Source organism: Trichosurus vulpecula, chromosome 1, assembly GCF_011100635.1.
Source record: "Trichosurus vulpecula isolate mTriVul1 chromosome 1, mTriVul1.pri, whole genome shotgun sequence".
Classification (NCBI taxonomy): Eukaryota; Metazoa; Chordata; class Mammalia; order Diprotodontia; family Phalangeridae; genus Trichosurus; species Trichosurus vulpecula.
Window position 1 is genome coordinate 538,258,648 of NC_050573.1, and position 15,614 is coordinate 538,274,261.

The window sequence follows — 15,614 nt, forward strand, 5'->3', positions numbered from 1 at the left end:
AAAGCTCAAAAGTGAGGTAGGCTGTCCATGATCATGGCTATTAGGCGTCAGAGGGCAGGATCGGAACCCAGCTCTCTCCCAACTCTAAGTCCAATAATTTTGCCACTATACCATAGTGCCTCTCAAGATAAAATATTAAGTCAACATTTAAACTAGACCAAATTAAACGTAAACTTAGTCTTTCCTTGTTGATTTAGAAGGCATTTTAGGGGGTTCTCCATGTGTCTTGTAGTCATTGTGAATATCCATTGCCGCTATATTAAAGGGTGCAAATCAGAACAATATCTAAATTTGCATGTTTCCTAGACATGTACAAAGTAGAGGAAAAATCATGCCTTGCTTTTCTTACTGAGAATTCGAGTCTAATGACAAAGAACCTAATAGAGGAACAAACATGCTACGGCTGATGAAGAGAAAAAACACTCACCAAAGAGTTGGGAAGGATTGGCATTTGTAGCCTTTTCATAATTAGTAAGCCCTTCATAAATAACTTTCCCCACTGCTGCATATAAGCATTCAAGCTCTTCATATTTTGAAGCTACATTTGAAGTACCTGCAATCAGAGTGTAGAATCAGAGTAGCAATGCAGTTTGGGCCCTCAAAATCCCACTACACACATCTACATTTACCAATAATAAATGCACCAGTGACAGTCAATGGAGCTATTGAGAATGAGCAACAAGGCTCTTTCGGAACAACTTCCTTTCTGTGGATAAGGTGATTTCTACCTACTGCCACCCAGGTATAACTCTCCTCACGTTTCTACATTATTCATTATCCTGATTTTCCCATTAGAGTGTGTTCTAAATAAATTTATTCAATAACACATCAGAATTCATTCTTGTTAACTGTGCAACATTAGAGTACTTTTTACACTTAATTTCCCTTTCATGTCTTAGTAAAACAGTAACGTTCAACGAATGAATAATTGCACTTCCAAAGCAGAAAAAAAAAGATAATTGCAAAAGACATTAAATTTATGGCAGACATTTCTTGAGCCAAAGCAATGACTGCCACAGGTTATTAAGTTTTTATGTCTAAAGATAATGATGTTTTCCACATGATTACTTATTTCAACTTTTTCTTATAGGGGTGGAAAGTGCAAACTAAAATGGAACAATAAAATAAAAAACACATAAAACAAAAGATTATTACACTGGAAAGACATGCCTCCCCTTCCCCTTTTACTTAATCACATCAATTGGTATAGTGATAAAAGAAAAACACTGAAGAAAATGATCATACTTGGTTCTGTGGGGAAAATGCTCATTAGGCGTGAAAGAAGACTATGAACCGCTCGCAAAACTTTGGTGTTTCCACAGGTCATACAAGCAGCTATCCCGCGCTGCAAAGGTTTAAAGCTACTGAGAATTGCTGGAGACTGGAGAACAGTTAGCAAGAAACTTAAGACTTCCAATCCAGTGCAAATATTTGCAAAGTTAGCTTGGTTAGGTTGTTCCTAGAAAAGGAGAAAAAAGAACAAACTTAAAAGAAAGAAATGTTATTTTAAAACAGGCTAAAGAAAGGTAGCCTCAAGCAAAGCTTTAAAATGACACCCAGTGAATTATCTGGTAACAGGGCTCCAGCTGTGTAAAACGGAGGATTTAAAGACAGAGAAGACTAAGAAAACTAGGCAAACAGGAATACTGTGCCTAAAAAGACCACTATTTTAAATTTCTAAGAAGTTTTCATGTGACAAGAACATTAAAAGTAAGCTTTTTTTTAACCTTTTCCTTTAAAAAGGGCTTACACCCCAAAGAGGTCATTCATTTATAAAAAATAATTCTCCATATATACCAACACTTTTATAGGAGCAAGAATTAGAAACGAAGTAGAAGCTTACTGATTGGAAAAGCTAAATAGGGTTAAGCAAATGCAAAGGAATATTACTGTACAGTTAGTAAATGACAAATATGATGAATAAAGGGGAGCATGGAAAGATTTACACAATCTGATGCAGTGAGCCAAGCAAATAATATACACAATGATCAGAATGACATAAACAGAAAGAAAAAACACAAAACAATCCAAAGCGAAGGTTGTAAAACCACAAAGAATGAATATGGCTCCAAATTAGGTAAATGAGAAGATAACCCCACCTCACTCCTTTGCCAAAGTGGGAGATCCATGGGTGCTCTATGCTGTATAACTTTTCATGCTTTTTTGATGTATTAATCAGTTTTGCTTATTTTTTCCTTTTCTATTCCTTTTTTTATTAAAAGATATTGTCATAGGAAATAAAATTGTTGTAACAATAACAAATGTCATTTGTTACAAAATACTGTTTGCTGAAATACTACAAATATTATTTCATTTGATCCCCACAACCCTGCAAGGTAGGTGCTGTTACTATCTCCATTTTACAAGTGAGGAAAGTGAGACCGACTGAGGTGAAGTGACTTGCACAGGGTCATACTGTTAACAAGTATCAGTGGTTGGATTTGAGCTCAGGTCTTCCTGACTCCAGGCCCATGCTCTATCCACTGAGTCACCAGTCTGACAACTGAAAATCAGGATGTCTCTTTTTAAAGATATTTACAATAACTGGAAGTGCCAAAGCCCTGATTTGAGAAACAAAATTATAGTGCATGATTGCTTCTTTTAAGATTCCTGCATTTGACCTGCCTGGCTTGTGAACCTACCACAGTCATCAGAAGCTTATCAAACCATTGTAATTTGAGTTCTGATTTTGGCCACATATCTGGTCGTAAAGCTGTCTTTAGGAGATTAACACAACGTCGTGATAACAACTCTCCAGGAGATCCTGCAGTATTGGAGTTGTCATTAACCTAAAATTCAAAATAATAATGAATTTTTCATTAACTACATACTTGCAATATATTTCATTATTACATACAAAAAAATTGTAGTAGGTTTTTAGTCCATTCCTAACACATTCCAATTCAGCCTATTTGTTTTTCATTACTATGAAACTAATTCTACAAAGTCCCAAATATGCAAATGGGTTCTCTAAAATTGTGAAACAGATGTTTGAAGTTTTTAATGTCTAGAAAGAAAGTAGCTTCCAAAAATGGAAACAAAAAAGTTTCAAAACATTTTCAATTTAATGTCATTATTATTTTAAAATATATCAATGTACATATGTGTATACACACACATCACAAATGGGGGGATTACTAGGTAACATTTGTCCCAAAGGATTAGTGTCACAAATTGACAATCATACCTGACAAGCAATTCTAATCAAAAAATTCACCACTGTATCAGTATGTTGCTTATCAATAGGCTTGGCAAGTAAAGCATCAGCCCCAGGTAATGACTGGCTCCTTCCAAAGACCTAAAAATATAGAGGGAATGAAATTTTAACCATATTATATAATTATTAAACGACTACATAAAGATATAATTCAATTTATGATTTCAATCAATGTAAACTCCCCTAATATCCCACCAACCTAGTCATAGACAGCATTCTGATAGAATTCATAAAGAAACATTAAGCTAAATAAGAGGTAGGGGATGAGGAGGAAGAATCTCTATGCAGACTAACACTGTTGTCCCATTTTTCTGCTACACTACACACATACACAAGTACGTGCACATACACAGATATATGTATTCATGTGTGATTAAAGACTCCAAATACACAACACGTAATATTAAGTAAAATCTTATCCCAAACACATAATATATTCAAAATTCCAAAGGAGTTTTTTCACTATAACACAAGTACCTAAATGTCACTCACAGAACTATCCAAATACTAAATGAACCAAGATAGCTTCAATTACAGTAGAAATGGAGGAGTGTTATCTTTAACTAAATACAAAAAAGCCCTCCCCAAAATGAAGATAGGTGAAATTTTATGTACTGATGTCTGTGTACAACATGACTGTCACAAGAAGGGAGAGCACCAATAAAGGGAAAACATAAGTGAAAGTTGATGGTGCCCATTAGGAGTTACAGAAGACAATTTCTTACTGCACTCATTGCTCCAGTGGCAGTCCTAAATCGCTTCACCTCTTGGCCAGAATCAACTGACAGTCCTCTTTTAATAGCAGATGAGGCACAACTGGCACCTTCTCCACTTGAATTTGGATCCATATCAGAATCCGGCTAAAATAACAGAGAGTAAATTAAAGTTTACAATTTCTAAGGATAAATGTAAAAAAAAAAACAAAAAACCAGCTACAGGGAATATAAAAGAATTATCATTCCTACCTGCTGATCCTTAATCCTTTGCAATTCCCACTTAATGACAACTTCTGCCAGATCCACAGCCAATTTTCTTTGTTCAATGGTAACACTGGGAGTGAAGCCTAATCTCTGCATGGCACTCACCATATGCTGTACCAAATGGTGCCTCACTGGGTAATAAACCTATGGAAAGTTTCCAATGTTAATAAAAATACATTTAATTCCATATTCTACAAAGTCTAGCAGCCATTTCATTCTTTTCAGAGAATTCTTTAAAAAATGAATTTTACATAAAAATCTTGTTTCTTGTGTATATTTACTATAAATTGAGTATCAGCTGAATAAGGACCAAAATAAAGATCTTTTTTTTAAAAGAAAATTCTGTTTTGCACACTCATTCATATTTGGAGAAATATTCTTCACAAAGGGGGAGAATTTTTTTTTAACATTTTTCACGCTCCATGCTATCCATGAATTGAGTATTTCTAAAGAGGTTAAGGCTGATATGCATTAGTTTTGTATGCACTTTATACCCCAAGGGTCGGAAGGGTCGGAAACCAAAATATCTCCAGGAGTATAATTCCCTTCAACTATAATCAAGGTTCAAAGAACAATTTAAGAAAGACATGAACAAAGACCAGTAAGATATAAAATCTTAACACTAAAATAAATGACTATTATCAATATAACCCCAGGCCTCTTAAAATTAAAGTGAAAGGAATATAGATTCCTTCTAAGAGACTCCTGTCATGGATTTATAAAGAGAAACACCAAAAAAATTCGCCATTTTGATCTGAGGGTTCTATTCAAAAAATAAAAATAAAAACCTGGATTTTAAAGCCGAATAGAAACTACTGAGTAGAGTATTTACTTAACACCTTACTACATATATACCCTGATACTAGGCAAAAAGGGCAATATAAAAAAGGGTCTAAGGCACAGTCAACATTCTTAAGCAGCTTAACTTCCTTTTGAGAGAAGAAACCAAAACACTTACTCATATACGTATCATTTATATAGTGATAACTTTACTAAAAGGTAAATGACCATAATAGTACTACCAAAAGGAAAAGAAAGCCAAAAGCTAAAAACAAAATGTTGAAAACCAAATTACATACCTTAAAATGTTGGACTATTAAATGCAAAATATGGACTAGCTGGGGAACTGTATGACCTTCCTCTACAATGATTTTTCTAGTCCAATGGGTCAGCATTTGGTGTCCATCTTCCATTCGAGCAGGAACTGCTGGAGTCAAAATAGCCATTGCTTGTCTGACAATTGCACGAGCCTCCATCGCATGAGCCTTTAGCAAACTATGAAAAACCTAGCACAGGAGATTCTTGTAAGACATGATCTAAGAATCGACTTTTAAAAAATATCAACAATAACTGAATTAGGACTAAAATAAAAGTATCTTTTTAAAAAATATCTGTTTCACATATTCATTTAAATTTGGGAAAATGTTCTTCACAAATATGGAGACACCAATTTTAAAAAATGTTTTTAATGATTCACTATCACTATCAGTGAACTGAGTATGTCCTGAAGTACGTATACAAAGATTTTACCACTGACATTCATCAGTTTGGCATGTGCTTTACATATATTTCACCAGTAGAAAGGACAGGTTTGGAGTTGAACCACCAACACTTCTTAACTATAGTCCCTGTGGACTGTTATAAGTGTCACATATCTACAAGATGTGTTTTGGGTCCCATCTTTGACCATAGGAAAAAACAAACCTAAGTGACCTAGACATGGATCAACATTATGGCCAAGGTCTCACTGCCCTCATACTCAAAGCGGGGGGAGAGGGGTTTAACCTTTTTTTGTGTTATGAACCCCTCTGGCAGTCTGAAGAAGACAATAGATGGACCCCTTTTTGGAATAACATTTTAACTGCATAAACTAAAATACATGTAACATAATGGGAACCACTTATACCGAAATAGTTATAAAAATATTTTTTAAAAGTTCATACTCTAGGCTACCAATTCTCATTCTTAGATAACAAGTTAATTCCAATTATAGGAAAAAGCAATAAACGAAATATAACTTGTGCTCTAGAAAACAGCTGGGCACTAAAGTTAAGTACACTTCAGGAGAAGTGACTCAAACTAACCACAGGGAGGGGGGGGGAAACATTGTAAGGTACCTGGAGGACAATTTTCTTGTGTATGGCAAATTTAGCAATGATGTGAGCCAGGAGTAAGTGCCCGCTGTATTTACATGCTGGGTCCACACATGCCTTAGACAGCAGACAGGGCCAAGCAAAAGTCATCAATCGCCGCAGTTTGCTATTCCGGTTTTTGTTATTGTCATGGATGTGATGTGGCGCATGTTCCACAAGAAGTGTGGCAAACTGTAAAAGGTAAATCCTGAGGGAATCTAACATGTCTGTCTGTTTCTCTGGGTCAAGCACCTAACCATGGAAAGGAAAGAGAAATGTAATTACTCGTATACTTACGTAGACTTTTCTGCAAAAAATGTTGTACAAATAAACCTAAAGCATATAATATCATAAAGCTGAAAAGTAGGAAAATAAGTGAAAACTTTTTTCCTTAGAAGAATAGACTACAGTATATTTCTTTTAACCTTTTTTAAGTGTTAAATATTCATACCTGTCCAGGCAGAGCTCATAAACTACATACAAGTTAGTTGCCAAATAAATGTTTCAGAATGAAAGACAAACTCCTCAGTATAAGCCAAAAACACAAATTAAACTATTTTTTTTAAACTGGCAGCCATAACTGATCTTCACTTTGTACTTAGGTTTACTTAGATTATAATCAGCAATCATTCTGGAAAACAATTTAAATCCAAAATAGAATTTAATATTGAAACACCCCAGGGAAAGAACACAAGAGTCTCACCACCCCCCCCATGATAGAAATGTCCACTTTTTTTAAGACAAATTCAATAAAATTACAACCCAAAACACTGTTGTGGGAAGCTTCTCTCCCTCCAACTCAGAGAGTTAGAGAGTTAGTTATATTGGGAATTCAGAGACACAGATAAAGAATTTGGCGAATTCTATCGGGGTTTATACAAGGCATTATTCTCAGGCCTTGCTCACTCTTCCTTTGGAACTAGCATATGCAAAGGAATTGAGCAAGACTACCTAAAGTTATAAGGGATTCAAAGGTCAGCTATATGTATTAGTAACTACCAGAACCGTTTCTTTCTAGACTGACAAGAATGAATGAACCAAAGTATCTATGCCTTCTGAAAGAAAGGGAGAACCACACATTTTCCTCCAAATAGCATTAATATAAATCAATAATGTATTTAATTGTCTCATTTATCAATCTTAGGACAAAAACTGACAATAACTATCACTCCAACAAACATATATGCTGAACATTTTGCAAAAAAACCTCAATGTAAATAGAGTGTTCAACTTTAACTAGTCCATAACAAACATAAAGGAATACGAATATTTCCCAAAGGAGAACTTTCCAGTAAAAATCTCTACAAACTGAAGGTGAGAGGTAGGAAGAAAAAAATTTTATAGTACATGAAATGTGAAACCTAAGCTAATTTAAAATATTAGTGATGCTGCATCAGCATTTTAGAACAAAACTTTGCTTGCAATATTGTAAAACAAAAAAATAGCAGTAACTGAACCTAGACTAAAGTTGACATAGTGTTTATATCTTTAAACCAAACACTATAATTAAATGAATAGATCTTTCACAACCAACTAAGAGTTTTCACAAAATTATGAATGCTAACTGGATTTTAATATATTGATCTTATACTCAGAATATTTGTAATTCGGCTTAATTTACTCTAGGATAAGAACCTCCCCCGATCTCCTGGGAGAGAAAAAACTCACAGTAATGAATAACGTAATATGATGCTTCACTGCAAATCAGTAAAATTATGAAAAATAAAATTACTTCTAAAACTGAAATTATTTCAATTAAACCTTAATACATAATAGTTAATAGCCTTCATATGTATGACAACAACTCAACAATGGAAATTACCACCTTGGTAATAAAAACACTGGTGATGCTTTCTGGATTGTCTCCTTCCGGATTAGGAGGTCCTAAAAGCTGTTCTCCTTCGGCTTTCTCAAAACTGTACAAGAAAGCAGGATTCAGGATATGTTGTAAAATCTATCAATGAAGAGGAAAATAAAGAAAAACATCATGCTGTTGATCTGCTGCGATTACCAACCAGACAGCCCAAAGTGCACCACAAAATTGCAAACCCTCTAATACAAGAAACATTTGTCTCATTTTCCCTATTTTTGAGTTTAAAAACAAATGGAAGCCAAAGAAATGACTATTTGGTTTTGCTCTTCTCACCACAAGGAATTGCTGCTGAGTCAGATTAATTTTTCTGTGGCATTTTTTCAGAAATAGTTTGGTCTCAATATCAATAGAAATACAATACACGAATTCTTTTGCCTCCTGTAACTTTACCTTGGCTTTCAGCTCATCTCCAAAATTTGGGTCACTCAACTCTACAAAGCGAAAGAACAAGGAACGTTTTTGAGAGATGCTGTAATTCTTAGGGACTTCCTCTTCCATGTATTCCTTTAAGAACGTCATGTTGCAGAGAAAACGGCCAGTAAAGGCTCGAAGCAGCTGGAAAAGCAACTCTATATCTCCATAATTCCTTCTGAAAAATCAAGTAAGGAAGTAAGCTCTTTGCAGAAAACCTTCTAATCAATTATATAGGCTAATTTTCTAAAAGCACTGCCTTTTGAACAATTCAGATAACAAATCCCACAGCCTACCAAAGTAAGGATTTAACTGAGAGTACAATCAGTTATTACTATTTGAAGTCTCTCGCAACACCAAATGAAGCTAAGTTTCCACTGACAAGTCTGAATTTCAATTATTTAGTAGACATGTTCTTTGCTCTAAGTGAATATACTTAGATAAACCAAGTTACTACACCTACTTGCAGTAATTCAGTAAACAGTAAGCCAGTAGTTTAGGCTCCTTCCAGTTTGTTGCAGCCATATTTTCTTTGCGGTGTCTTTCTTGAAAAGTTTCACTGATCCATACACGTCTCAACTGGCTCACTAAAGAGTGTTGATTTGCCAACCAGGATTCATCATTCTTAACTATAATACTTATGATCTGTCAAGAAAAAAAAAAAGACAAATGCAATAATACTGACAAAATCATCATGCCCCAGATGAGCAGATTTGGGATTTTCAAATGCTCTCTATCAAAGGAGTTACCTTGATTGCCTGAAATTGAAGATCAAGTTTCAGGGTGCTCGTGCTAGGAGAGCCAGGGCGCACAGCTGCTTGTGTACCACCAGGTAACAATAAGGCAATAAATCGGTTTGAGTTGGCTGCAAGGACATCTCGAAGAGGTTTGGCATCTTTATGTTTTAAAAAACTCTAAAAAGAATAGAAAGTATCTTAAACTGTCTAAAGTTATGTTAAATTAAAGAAAGAATACCCAAAAAATTGCACCTGGACTTGTCAAGCTCCCTTCCGGCTCAGGCCTTTCAGCATCTGGTCAAACATTCATCATACGTCTATTTAATCCAGGGTCTCCAAATTACTTTGGCCACATTAAAGACTGAAAGCTATTGAGAGAATCTACAAATGCTGGTTCACTATATGGATAATGGAGGGGATAGAGAGAGCAAGAACAGGCAAGATTAAACTCAATAAAGGGGGTAACTAAGAAAGACCCTCTGCATGACAGAAGACGGTGTCGCATACATGTCGCATATACATCAAACAAACAGCAAAGCATGTGTATAAGAGACGCCACGGTGAGGTGTACACGCAATGGGAGCCTAGTATAAAAGAGCAATGCTGAAATAAATATGTGTGCAAGTGAAAGCAAAAGTGTGCATGTGAACTAAGAACTGATGTATTTGGTAGACAAAGTATTTGGTAAAAGCATCAGGCTGAAGGGAAGAGGGTTGGGATGCAAAAAGAGAATTGTAATACTAACACTACAAATTCCTCCATGGAGCCTATGCAGCAGAGGAGATCCTGCAACCACTAGGCAAAAATTCTGAATTCTCAAAGAATCAGAATACTGTTGGAAAGAAAATTTGGCTTTTTTTTCCTGTAATAATTACCATAAACATCCTGCTCCACTGAGGATCATTTAAGGTAGCTTCCATCATGAATAATTCAACTGTTTGGGAAGGGTGCCGTGTCAAAAACTTTATCAAGGGCTCTCTGAATGGACTGCCAGCCTGAAAAATATTTAGTAAAAACAGTACCACACATAATTTCAATTATGAGATCTTATCTTTTTCATTTATAATCTCGGGCTTCAAACACTATTACTGATGTCTTTTCATCACAAGAATTTGCTAAGAGTTTAAGCAAATCAACTCTAAAACATTAAGGCTACCAATTATCTTAAATCTTATAAAAATCACACCAACTTTCAAAAAATCAATTTTGATATGGAAAAAAGATTTTCGGTTAGTCAGGCAAATTTAAAATACACATGATATGAAAACTCCATAAGTAATAGATTTAACAATGCACCAAATCAAATCATGCTTTTACCTCTATCAACATAGCCCGCTCTGTTTTCATTACAACCTCTAACAGAGGCTTGACCAAAGTTTGAGGAGCAGCTGGGATCAGATGAAAAAGGTTTATAATTGCTGAACAAATCTTCATTTCCTAATAAAGAACAATAGAACTGAAAATCAGAGTTCAATGAATGCTTGCTAGCTAAATATGCAAACACTGCGGCAGACCCTACAACAGGCTACATTAGCATGGCTAGCCAACCAAAGCAAGTAGTTAACGTGTAAAAAAGCAACAACCTATCTATTTTACAACTAACTATGGACTAAAGAAGTTAATTTTCACTCTGGCTTCTGATCTGTATTGATTGGGGAAAGGGGAATTAATAAACAGAATATTTTTCAATTTTTGTTATCTTATTTTGTTGGTTTTCAGAGATTGTTTGCAACTAAAAGGGACTTCAGAGATGATCCAATTCAACTCTAGATAAAGAAACTCACACTCCAGAGAGGTTAAGTGACCTGTCCAAGAACATCTAACTGGCTTATGGCAAAGCCAGAACTAGAAACCAGGCTTCTTAACTCCTAGTTCAGGGTTTTCTCTAATTCGATGCCTCCCTATAATGGGTATCAATAGGAAAATGTGACAGCTTTATACTCAAATTTTTCAGAATATACTTTAATACACGTTGGAAATATTGTTCTTTAACTGTTTAAGTGTCTTCCCAATAGAAGTGTAAGATCCTTGAACAAAGGGACCCCAATATACACTGATGCCCCAAAGCTCATACATACTCTAGTATAGCATTAGGCATTCAGTACCTAAGCTGAACTGAAGTGCCAAATTAAAAAGTGATTTATCATTGCCTTGAGATTTCTCAACTCTAGCAACAACTAAAGCGGGCCTCTGTACACATTCTAACACTGGTGCTATAAATTTTGAATTATATAAATAATGAGCATGATTCCAGTATATGTATGTACAAGGGAATATCCCTTATTGGGTAACTGCTCTTAGTGGCAAAAACTTCTACTTCTCACAGTGTTGCTATTACCATTTGTGTTAGAACAAAAAGGTAAATGAGTCAGGAATAAAATGCAAAAAAATACCAAAGTCTTGAGACTCTGCCTATAGGTTACATCGATTCCCACAACCCTTCACAGGGCAAGTGAGATGGGGAACCAAAAACAATAAAAGAGAATGGTTCCTGATCTATATCCATGAGTATTCTTATTTGAATTGACAAATGGGAGAATTGTGTAGGAAATCAGAAAATTCTATAACTCTCTCCACCACTTCTATCTTAAATACCCCCAAACCTTCTTCCATAGGATTTTCAGGTATTCTGATGAACAGGCAATAATAAAATATATTCTAAAATTGTGTGACTTTAATGATGTTTTCTTTTGTACATTTTTCAAAGAACTTTCACATCCACTCTTTTATGAGTCTGACAACAACACTGTGAGATAGGTTCAGCAGACAGTATTATCCCCATGCTTTTTACAGATGAGAAAATTTGAAGCTCAGAGGTTATAAGACTAGCCCAAGGCATCACAGTGTATCCATACTGAAATAATATGCTATTCATTTTAATGAAATAAGGCTCATTTTCTAGTCAATAGATTTGGAGTCTTAATGGTTTGCAAGGAAACCTATAATTTGATCGCAAGAAAGAAATACTCTTTCTAGCATGCACACATATGTTATGTGTTGAATTTTGCCCTCAATGAACTGTTAAGAATGATTTTTCATACAACTTTTGTAATGATAAAAATCCAAAGAGAATGAGTCCTTTCAAAAATAGCATTGAAATATTGCAAAAGGCAAAAAACTAAAATTCTTTAAAATCTGTTTTCAAACTTCCTAACATAAAACATGCTTAGCATCCTTAACAATTCACAGCACTGTTACTAATACAACTCTGCCACAGACAAACAAATGACAGTTCACTGCACTCAAAGGCACAATGCACTCTGCCCATTACATAACAACAATACAGCTAACAAGTCACAGCAAAAAACCAAATACAACAACAACAAACAACCTCCTGTTGCCTTCACTGATATTCTCACCTCTACCCCTTCCATGGCAGGCTGAACCAAAACAAAAATTACAGCATGAAAAAATGCAACAAAAAAGTAAAAGAAAAAAAAAGTAGATACTATTCTTCAGATTGCAAGTCATAAACTGACTTAATAGGTTATTTTCTCACCTCAAACTGACAGAATGGAGACAACGAACATCTCCCGCACTCTGAAATGCTCTCCTGAGGATGGGGAGGAAAATCATCTTTTTTTTTTTCTACTTATGTTATTTACACAACTTCCCACACACTCGTGCACAACAAGAACTAATGAGTGAACAAGACAATGAAAAGACAATATTCAGATAGCACTTCAGACAAAGGAATAGCCAGACATACGACAGGACAAACCTCTATCCCTCACGGGTCAAACTACCCAGATCTTTTATGAGAAAGAGCCCATCCCCAACCAAAATGGAGAACAAGAACTTGAGAAGTTATGAGCTAAGAAACTATATAAACAGGTCTGTTGCATGCATTTTGAAAGAGAATTGTTTTATTTAGCATTAGTGTAAACATGTTCAAACTTTTATGAATGTACCTAAGTAAGGCATCAAAAACAGTTTTCCCACCAGAAGGAGAAACACTTCAGTCACATAAGAGGAAAGATGTTTAGTTCCATCAACTGGAGGGTTTAAACACTAAGAAGATTCAACTTAAGTTTTCTGTATTTCTATTTTTTAAAAATATGAAATTAGTTAATTTTTTCATAGAACAATGGTCTTCTAGGATCTTTATAAGCATAAGCAAGCCAAATGTTTCCCACTTCATAATCCCAATAATTCTAACAGCTGCATTACACACTTAACAAAGTGTCAGTGCATAGACTCAAAAGCAGCATAAGCCCTGGGTTAGGTGATGAAGAGGGTAGCCTTCTTAAACAAAGGTTATACAGCCATTAGGTTCCAACAAAAAAGTAACCATCATCCCTCAACTACAGATTCTCTGAATTTTCTAGTGGGTTGTTAGATTCTCTCTGGAGCTGGCTATGCACTCTGGGTATTACTTATTACTAATAAAAAGTATTTCTTTTGGAGCACTGCTATTCAGGTACACCTCCTTGAAAAAAAAAAAGTAAGAAAAGATTACTAAAAAGACTGAGGGATTTTATCCTTTGGGGAAGACTCATTCTGTAAGTTATATAAAACAACTCTCATGGATTTGCCTGAGTGCTTTGCCAAATACAATGTTTTCTTATTAAGACCAATGGAAAAGTTGAAATATAACTTAACTTGCAAATCAGAGAAATACAGAAGGCATTTTGTTCCTCCTTCCCCCTAGAGATAAATTTTCTTTAATGCACTCTACTGAGTCCAACATGGGACTTGTCATTTTTCTTTTAGTATTTTTGATTAATAGCAAATATTCAAAGTAAAATTTCTTCCAAGGTTAAAATGCTGGCTTAATTTTGTTCAGTTGGTTCTTTTAAAAACAGGAAATTTAACTTACATAAATAAACAATGACATAGGATGGTTGAAACAAAGCACAATAAAGCAAGAAAATTCATAGTTTGAGATGAAATGAAGCATCTAACACTTAAGTACAACATGACAGGAAGCTATTTTGATTAGGCTCCTGAATTTCTATACAGAAATCCCTATGTCATAGATTGCTGTAAAATCCAATCAGACTTTACAGAAACCTAAGAGAATCACAACTCATACGTGACAATACACATTCACATTATAACCCATTCATAACAGTTAAGTGATTACCTGCTAAAAACCAACTTGTTTCAAATCTTAATATAAATAATAATGTTAGATTCAAAGTAGCAGAAAAGCATTAAATTATGAGGGAAAAAAACAGTATTAGTAAATCAACCTCAAATACTGAGAACAAGTCTATAAGTCTATAAGAATGAATGTAACCCAAAGTATCACTCAAACTATCACCCCACTCCAAAAATTTAATTCAGCATAATACCAAACTGAAGAGGGAAAAGAGGGACATATATCCTGAGAAGCAAGCCCATTTTAGAGATTCGTATAATAATATCAAGGGGAAAAGATTTTTCTCTTTTATCAAATACTAAAATCCTTCAGTAAATTTTACTAAAAAATGGTAAATGGAAACATTTATAAAGCACCTTATCAAAAGGAACATAAATTAAGGGGAAAAAAGTATCAGAATCAAAATTCTGGAGCTATAAGGCTCCTCGGAGCTTGCCTAATCCAAGTATATCAATGCCAGCCAAAATTACACTTAATTATTAACATAAGGCTAGTTAGCAATTCATTGTCAATCATATACAAAAAATGTATTGCACAAAGAAGCTAATGCCTAGTATTTTAGCAAAAACAAAGTTTTATGCCACCCCTCCCTCGAAATGAACAAGTAACTTACATTTCCATCACTCCTCTGTCCACCTTTGTGAGTGATAACGACCACTTCCATCCACTTGCGTAGGTGTTGCTATTGTAAATACAACAATAATCAGTCTAAGTTTATTAAGGCCCACAATAGCACATATTGCCTCAAATAACAAATAAGTTATTAACTTAGCATCTTTAAATCCTTAATAGATAAGTGTTTTCATCTAGGACATAAATACACGGATATCTAGCTTTATATAATCCGTATCAGATAAAATAAAAATGACAAAATAAATAAAAGGGCAGAAGCTATGGTCCCCACACTATGACTCTAACATCATGTTTCAAAGATTCACAGTATCAAAGACTAGTGAGCAACTTCATTTTCCTTTAATAATATCTAAAATACTTCTATGACATGTTTCAAAATCACCTTATAAACAGTTCAGATTTAGGGAAAAGAAAGAAAAAAATGTGTATTAGTTACTAACATACTACCCGCTCCACAAATAGTCCCAATACTTTCTCATCCCTTAAATAATAATCCTGGAGACTTCTGGCAAAACTATTTCTGCAAA

General features: G+C 34.7%; 1 protein-coding gene across 1 annotated transcript in view; it reads right to left on the reverse strand.

Moving 5' to 3' along the window:
- LOC118833954 (transformation/transcription domain associated protein) overlaps positions 1 to 15,614 on the reverse strand; it is a 172,789-nt gene that overhangs the window by 104,621 nt on the left and 52,554 nt on the right. Inside the window, exons 31-47 of the mRNA XM_036741388.1 lie at positions 15,068 to 15,136; positions 12,850 to 12,903; positions 12,710 to 12,730; positions 10,668 to 10,787; positions 10,226 to 10,345; positions 9,363 to 9,527; positions 9,077 to 9,258; positions 8,593 to 8,791; positions 8,155 to 8,283; positions 6,315 to 6,581; positions 5,277 to 5,483; positions 4,183 to 4,341; positions 3,943 to 4,077; positions 3,188 to 3,298; positions 2,643 to 2,789; positions 1,246 to 1,459; positions 428 to 553 (exon numbers count right to left, since the gene is read on the reverse strand). Of these exons, the coding sequence (XP_036597283.1) occupies positions 428 to 553; positions 1,246 to 1,459; positions 2,643 to 2,789; positions 3,188 to 3,298; positions 3,943 to 4,077; positions 4,183 to 4,341; positions 5,277 to 5,483; positions 6,315 to 6,581; positions 8,155 to 8,283; positions 8,593 to 8,791; positions 9,077 to 9,258; positions 9,363 to 9,527; positions 10,226 to 10,345; positions 10,668 to 10,787; positions 12,710 to 12,730; positions 12,850 to 12,903; positions 15,068 to 15,136 (2,425 nt within the window). The remainder of the gene's footprint in view (positions 1 to 427; positions 554 to 1,245; positions 1,460 to 2,642; positions 2,790 to 3,187; positions 3,299 to 3,942; positions 4,078 to 4,182; positions 4,342 to 5,276; positions 5,484 to 6,314; positions 6,582 to 8,154; positions 8,284 to 8,592; positions 8,792 to 9,076; positions 9,259 to 9,362; positions 9,528 to 10,225; positions 10,346 to 10,667; positions 10,788 to 12,709; positions 12,731 to 12,849; positions 12,904 to 15,067; positions 15,137 to 15,614) is intronic.